The 8,376-nt window shown below is 44.9% G+C and overlaps 1 protein-coding gene across 1 annotated transcript; it reads left to right on the plus strand.

Moving 5' to 3' along the window:
• Nucleotides 1–4,092: 4,092 nt before the first annotated feature.
• LOC138881472 (uncharacterized) lies at nucleotides 4,093–6,021 on the plus strand. Its single transcript, XM_070161700.1, has one exon. It carries the CDS (start codon nucleotides 4,093–4,095, stop codon nucleotides 6,019–6,021), a length of 1,929 nt encoding a protein of 642 aa, XP_070017801.1.
• The last annotated feature ends 2,355 nt before the right edge of the window (nucleotides 6,022–8,376 follow it).

Here is an 8,376-nt window from a genome sequence, read left to right on the forward strand (position 1 = left end):
CGATTGATCCTCGCAGCCTTGAAGTCTTCATTCTCGAAGTGCTAAAAGGCCGCATTTGAAAATCGAGTTCGTCGTTTTGAAAAAAAAAACTTGAAAAAGAACATAGATAGTCTTATTTTGAGTCTAATAAAAGTTTTTTTTCAATAGCATAATCACCCTAATAAATGTGCAGGATGAGCACGATACAAAACGAACCCTTTTCAATAATGACCAAGATCCCTTTTGAGTTGCGATTATGGTGGAACGACTTAGGCAAGGAGGGGCAAGGCAAAGTAAGGAAATATCTGAAAGATCTCCCGGATTTACTAGACATTCAGCCTCGGGGTGATATTATCAGATCATTGGTCACTTGCTGGGATTCAGCACACAATGTATTTCATTTCTTGGACTTTGAGCTCACCCCGACATTGGAAGAAATAACGGGATACATCGGAGGTGATGAAGCTCCGTTAAGGTTCAAATACTTGATTGCACCTAGGGCCGTCACGGTACACCGGTTTCTGGATTTCCTAAAAATACCCCGAACGTTTCACCATCCAGATCTTGCCAAAGGTTTCTGCAGTCTCCACCTCATATATGCTAGATACAGCCACGTGGGCGGGTTCAATAAGCCAGACTTCAGACAATTCAGTAGAGACAACCGACAGAAGTGGGACGAACACAGACTGGTAGCTTTTATGACAGCCTTTTTGGGTCTTATAGTGTTCCCAAGGAAAGACGGAAACATCGATCTAAAAGTAACTGGGGTCGTCAGTACTTTGCTCACCCAAGATAAAAGTACTCTGGCGCCTATGATTATGGCTGACATCTTCCGGGCCCTCACTGCTTGCCGAGCCAGGGGCGACTTTTTCGAAGGATGTAACCTACTGTTGCAAATATGGATGACCGATCATTTATGCCACCGCTCCCCGCTCTTGGGTTACGGTTCGCCCGAGAAAACTTGTATTGGAGAATTCTACACAAGAATCAAAGGGTTTAGTGCCGAAAGATGAAGACTTGAGTACCCAAGTGATTGAAATCAGTCCAGACGGTCGTTTCCCCGAAGAGGAAGTCCGCCAAATCTGGAGTGAGTGCCAACACCAGACAACAAACACTTGTGTGATGGATACGTCTAAAGGGGAAGTTGCCCCGGGGTATCACGCTTGTTTCAGAGGTGACATATCCTGCGACAGACCGACAAAAAGACCTCATCTCAAAGATTTTGTTGAGTCATCCCAAGAGCAATGGAACTGGTTAGCAAAAGAAAAGGGGTATCGGGCATAGATCGGTGATTTGAAGCAACAGGTTGACAGTCTGAAATTCAATAATAGTGTGCAAATCACTACGGATCGAGGCGAAAAGAATAGATTGGCCCAAGAAAATGAAGAACTTAGGGCCCAAATTCAGAAATTGAGGTTGGCTCTTGATGAACAACCAAGGAGTCGATCAGACGAGCAGTTGATAAAAGGGCTGAAAAGTGAAGTCAGAGAATGGCGAGATGGTTTAGAAAGGTCTGAAAATGTCATGGCAGAACTCAAGGAACAGTGGTGTACAAGGGCAGATAAGCATCGCCGATACTTGAATCAATTGAAACGCGACCACGAGAAAAATGTTGCTAAAATGAAGAGAGAGATGGCTACACTTGAGTTTAAAGCAGTTAATCAGGCCGAGGATTTCCAAATGGAGAGCAGATACTGTTACGACTTGTTGACCCAAATGAAGGTAGAAGTGCGGCAACTGAAGAATCAGCATATTCAGGATTCTCAGGTTTTAAAAACATGCAGTGATCAGATAAAACGCTTGCTCATAGAGAAGAAGCAAACCAGAGATAAAATCAAGATCATTGCCCACGCCATCATCAGATGGTGTCTACGGTGTGAGAACATGACCAGCATTACCGTTCTCTCGGCAGTGATGGGTTATGTCAAGCAGACCATGCATGAGCTAGAACAACTTGAAAGGGATCTCGCACCTAGTACCGTGGCAAGGCCGAACGATGCCCCGCGGGCACCAATTTTCAAAACCTTAATGTATTCATAGGTCGAGTCTGTGTTTCAGCATTTTTCTGTCCGTCCCTTCGCGTCAGGATGCATTAGTTTGTTTGAGTCTGTATTTACTTTCAAGGTTTGTTATTTTTCCTTGTTCCAAATGTTGGTTGTAATAGATCATTTCAGTAATAAAATGTGTGCTCCTTTTACACTCATCTGTTTCGAACTACGTAATGATCCGATTCACGCAGCGTCGTGATACGTAGGCAATCCTCATCGGATCCGGTCACATTTTAACTTCAAATATTGAAAACAGTAATAAAAAATAATAATAAAATAAAAGGGGAAGCCTAAAAAGAAGTCGGAATGACGCACGCCTTCATTGCAAACATGTAGGAATTCACTTAACTGTATAGGTGCATCATGCCCCAACGTGAGACTACCTATCTGTTATTTGTTTCGAACTAACCGTTCGTTCGTCGTTGAGCATTTCCAGGTTTCAGAAAAGGGGGTTGGTTTGGTGAAAGTCTGGCCTCACATTCAGTGTTCAGTTACCTCTTGTTAAGATAAGAGGGGGTACTCACACTTACTTCACAAGATCGAAAGGAAGTGTCGAAATGTCTTTAGAAGTTCCTCTGCCAACGATTCCTATTTCGGAGGAAAGTTCAATCACAGCCATCCCAACTTCTGAGTCAACAACGGTCGAGGAAAATAGAATTCTACGTCTCCGCATGATGGAAATGTGGGACGCCTGGGCCAATGGAAAAGAGCCACCAAGTGCGATCCCTGGATTCCCTGAGCTTTTTCCTAGGGCAGGCGGGACCTCCAACACACCCATAAGCTATCCAAATACCCCACTGGGATTCCCTACCACCTCAGCCTACTTTACTGGAACACCTTCTGAGTCTCGCCCCAGGTGCTAGATTCCGATGTGGTTTCAAACATATTCACTGCTTCACCTTGTTCAGCCACGGCACAACCTGTTTTACCCAGGCCTAACTTCGATTCATCATCCTTCACATTTCAAGCACCGCCTCTTCCATTGGAACCTAGCCAGTTCACTACCAACGCTTACCCTCAGCCGTCTCGATACGAGTTTATCGCAGGGCAAGAAAAAGCCGAGAAAACACCCGAACAAGAGGAAATGACTAGGAAAATGAGAAGCATGGAGAAAACTCTCAAAAATATACAGGGTCTGAGCGGGCAAAAGAGCATGTCTTACGCTGACCTGTGCATGTTCCCGCACGTACATTTGCCCTTGAGATTCAAAATCCCAAAGTTTGAGAAATATAACGGGCACGGGGACCCCATAGCCCATCTCAAAAGGTACTGCAACCAGTTGCGGGGAGCGGGCGGAAAAGAAGAGCTTCTTATGGCTTACTTTGGAGAAACTTTGATCGGCATTGCTTCTGAATGGTATATGGATCAGGAAGTATCTCGTTGGCATGTTTGGGACGACTTGGCTTGAGATTTCGTCAGGCAGTTTTAATATAACATCGACATTGCTCCCGACAGGAACTCATTGTCGAATCTAAAGAAGAAGCCGTCGGAGAGCTTCCGAGAATATGCTGTCAAATGGTGCGAACAAGCGGCCAGAGTCAAACCTCCGATGGATGAAACTGAAATGGTCAGTGTTTTCCTTCAAGCCCAAGAGGCTGATTATTATCAAAACATGATGTCTGCATTGGGAAAGTCGTTTGCTGAAGCCATCAAAATCGGTGAAATGGTGGAGAATGGTTTAAAAACAGGGCGAATCTTGAGTCAGTCTGCTATAAGGGCCACCTCCTAAGCAATCCAAGGCGGGTCTGGAGGAGGAGCAAACCGAAAGAAGAAGGAAGAAGCAACAATGGCAACTTCGAGTGTAGGGAAACCCCTTCCGTCCAGATTTTATTTCTCTGAAAGAGCCCCGCAACACTACTACCCCCATCAAGATGCGGCCTATGCTATGAACCTTCAGCCCTACACAGTAATGAATGCACAACCATATATTAGGCCACAACAACAATTCCACCAAAAGCGAGTTCAATTTCCAAGAAATCAACCTCCTCACCAAGCTCAGTATAATCCCCGACCTCCATAAAATAATCTCCCCTACAACGCCCGCGCTCGAGAGCCGCCTAGGAAAATGGACTTCACACCTATTGGTGAGTCATATTCCAACCTTTTCCCTAAATTGGTCCAAATGGGTTTGTTACAACCTGTACCTCCAAATAGGCAAAACCCAGAGTCACCCTCTTACCAACCTGGTGCCCGATGTGCCTATCACTCTGGAGTGGAAGGGCATGACACTGAGAGCTGTTGGGCTTTGAAAAGGGTTGTTGAAAACCTCATAGAACAGAAACGGATAGTGTTAAAGGACGAAGACATTCCTAATGTGACTAACAACCCGTTACCGGCTCACAACAATGGACCGATTATTAGGATGATCTGCGAAGATAAAGAGTTTGATCCTGTCTTGAAAGCCATCATTGCAATCGCCGACGTTGAGAAAAAGCCCAAGACGTATGCAAACCAAGAAAAGGGGGACAAGAAGAGTAAAACCCCCCATCAAAACGCAGAAAAATCAATGGAAACCAAAACTGAGGTAGTGCCCTCAAAAGATGCCGTCCTTTATGTTCCCCGAGGTTCGAAGAAAGGACAAGTAACATTGAGCCCTACAAGAAGGTTTGAACTGAACAAAGGATCTAAAATGTACGTGCCCAAAGGGACCTATGTGGAACGGGTGCCAATAATTTCACCGAGGCTGAATGAGCTCGTGATTATTGGACGCGCGCCGCAGAGGCCCATGACAGATCCTACTACCGTCCCATGGAATTATAATAAGGCGGTAGTAACCTACAAAGGAAAAGAAATCCTGGGAGGAGTAAATGAAGCTAACCCAACTGAGAAATACCTCAACCTAGAGGAGTTGAGTGATTCTACAAAGAGGCGTTTTCCACCCAAAAAACCCGTCAGTGCCGAGGAAGCGGAAGAGTTTTTCAGGAAAATGAAAACTGCGGACTACGAGATAATTGACCAACTCCGAAAGTCTCCCGCTCAAGTCTCGTTGTTGTCCCTACTGATGAATTTAACTGAGCATCAGAAAGTGTTGATCAAGACCCTCAACGAAGCTTACGTCCCAATTGAAACTACCGTGGAACAGCTAGAGAGGATGGTGGAAAGATTCTTCATGATCAATCAGATTTCCTTCAGCAAAAATGATCTGCCCCCGGAAGGGGCCGCCCACAACAAAGCCCTCCACTTAACGGTTAAATGTGAAGGGTACTATGTGAAGAGGGTCATGCTGGACGGCGGGTCCGGAGTAGATATTTGTCCCCTTTCGACTCTGCAAAGAATGGAGATCGAGACAGGAAGAATCAAACCCAACAGCGTATGTGTTCGTGCCTTTGACGGCATCAAAAGGGACACCCTAGGCGAGATCGATTTGATTTTAGCTATCAGACCTGTCGATTTTGAGGTGACTTTTCAGGTTTTGGATATGGATACTTCCTACAATTTCCTCCTAGGAAGGCCTTGGATTCATGCGGTGGAAGCTGTGCCTTCTACTCTCCACCAGATGGTAAAATTTTTATATGAAAATCAAGAGATTATAGTCCACGGAGAGGATGAGCATTCAATTTATCGAGACTCGTCGGTTTCGTGCCTCGAAGCTAAGGAGGGTAGTGAACACATAGCCTATCAAGTTTTCGAGGTTGTGGTCGCAGACCAATGCAAAGAAGGAAGCCCGCATCCTCAACCTTTTCTCTCAAAGGCGTCAGTTATGGTTGCCAAGGAAATGATCAGGCATGGTTATAAACCAGAGAAGGGGCTCGGGGCATCATTGCAAGGTATCACCAAACCCATCACCTTACCTGCTGCTAAAAAGTTCTTCGGTGTTGGTTTTTACGCCGAAGAAGCTGATATATGTGAGCAAACCAACGGAAGAGCAATGGCTGGGTTTTGTCTCAGCCAATTCCGCATCTTTACGGAACATTCGTCAGACCCAAATACATTGAAGAAAAAGAGGATAAGACCTTCACGACCGAGGAAATTGAAGAAATCTGTGGGGTTATAAGGCAAATGCTGTATGAAACCCATATGGTTCAGCCGGGAGAAGGCTCGAGCACCGCTGAGGTGCTTTACATGGGGCCTGGCGCCAAATTGCAAAACTGGAAGGCCACTCCGTTTTCGATCAAGCGGGAATCCTGGTAGACTGGTCTTGCCACCTTTTCTACATTACGAGTTATTTTGGGGTGTAACTCGGATGATTTCCTTTTAGTTTCCTGTCCTTAAATTCTGATGTAAACCCTATTATCTTCAAAATTCAATGAAATGAAGTTAATATTCCATCTTTCATCTTATTTATTCTCTCTGATTCTTTTATTTTTGTTTTATTTCTTTCAGTTCTAATAATGCGGTTTTAAATAACATGACATGCTTGCGGACTTCATGCCCAGATCCAAACATGCAGTCTAGCTGCGAAATAATGAACCAAGAAATGGAATACGATGAAGAAGAGGCTTTTAAGGAAATAAATCGAGAATTGGAACACTTTGAGAACAAACCTAAGCCGAATCTGAATGACACCGAACCGGTTAATTTGGGAACTCCTGAGGAAATCCGAGATACCAAAATAAGCATTCACACGGACGAGAGAACGCGAAACGCGATAATTCAACTCCTTTTTGAATTCAAAGATGTGTTTGCTTGGTCATACGATGATATGCCAGGATTAGGCATTGATCTAGTGGTGCATAAATTGCCAATTCACCCTGATTGTCCTCCAGTTCAACAAAATCAAAGAAAGTTCAAGACGGATGTCAGTGACAAGATTAAAGAAAAAATCACCAAGCAGCTGAAAACGGGGGTAATTCGGGTAGTCCAGTACACCACGTGGTTGGCAAATGTAGTTCCAGTGCAGAAAAAAGATGGGAAGACTCGAGTATGTGTGGATTATCGAGATTTGAACAGAGCAAGTCCCAAAGACAATTTCACATTGCCCAACATCCACATCCTTGTTGATAATTGCGCCAAACATGAGATCCAGTCTTTCGTAGATTGTTACGCTGGATATCATCAGGTGTTGATGGATGAAGAAGACGCCGAGAAGACTGCCTTCACTACACCATGGGGGACTTACTGTTATCGGGTTATGCCATTCGGTCTGAAGAATGCTGGGGCAACTTACATGAGAGTCATGACTGCCATTTTTCATGACATGATGCATCAAGAGATAGAGGTGTATGTGGACGATGTGATAGTCAAGTCCAGGACGCGGGACAATCATATCCAAGACTTGAGGAAATTCTTCGAAGGCTGAGAAAGTACGACTTGAAGCTGAACCCGGCCAAATGCGCATTCGGAGTCCCATTAGGCAAGCTCTTGGGTTTCATAGTAAGCAGGAAAGGTATAGAGCTAGATCCAACAAAGATAAAATCTATCAGAGATCTACCTCCCCCAAGAACAAAGAAAGACGTGATGAGTCTGTTGGGCAGGTTAAACTATATCAGTCGATTCATCGCCCAGCTGACTAGCACGTGTGAGCCCATATTTAAGCTGTTAAGGAAGGATGCAGCGATCAAATGGACAGCTGAGTGTCAAGAAGCTTTTGACAAGATCAAGGAATATCTTTTAAATCCCCCAGTTTTGGTCCCGCCAGAGCCAGAGAGACCCCTGTTCTTGTATCTGACAGTCTTGGAAAATTCTTTCGGTTGCGTCCTCGGGCAACATGACATAACCGGAAAGAAGGAGCAGGCGATCTACTACTTGAGCAAGAAATTCACCGGCTACGAGGCCAAGTACACTCTGCTGGAAAGAACCGTGTTGTGCTTTGACATGGGTTGCTCAAAAATTGAGACATTATCTCCAAGCTCACACTACTTACCTCATAAGCAGGTTGGATCCTTTGAAATACATATTTCAGAAACCGATGCCTACCGGAAGACTGGCCAAGTGGCAAATCTTGCTTACTGAATTTGACATAGTCTATGTCACCCGCACGGCAATGAAAGCCCAGGCATTAGCGGATCATTTGGCCGAAAACCCAGTTGATGAGGAATACCAACCGTTGAGTACTTATTTTCCGGATGAAGAGATAAACACCGTGGAAGTAGTCTCGGAAAGCGCTCATGTTTGGAAGATGTTCTTTGATGGGGCCGTAAACGCCAAAGGTGTAGGAATCGGGGCAATTTTGATCTCGCCCTCCGGTCAGCACTATCCTGCTACAGCTAAGCTGCGTTTCTTTTGCACGAACAATACAGCTGAGTATGAAGCCTGCATCATGGACATGCATATGGCGATCGATCAGGATGTCAGAGATTTGTTGATTATGGGAGATTCTGACCTGATTATCCGGCAAGCCCAAGGTGAATGGGAAACTCGGGATATCAAGCTTATTCCTTACCGACAGCACGTGGAGGACCTCGGCAAG

The sequence above is a fragment of the Nicotiana sylvestris genome, chromosome 11 (genome assembly GCF_000393655.2).
Source record: "Nicotiana sylvestris chromosome 11, ASM39365v2, whole genome shotgun sequence".
Classification (NCBI taxonomy): Eukaryota; Viridiplantae; Streptophyta; class Magnoliopsida; order Solanales; family Solanaceae; genus Nicotiana; species Nicotiana sylvestris.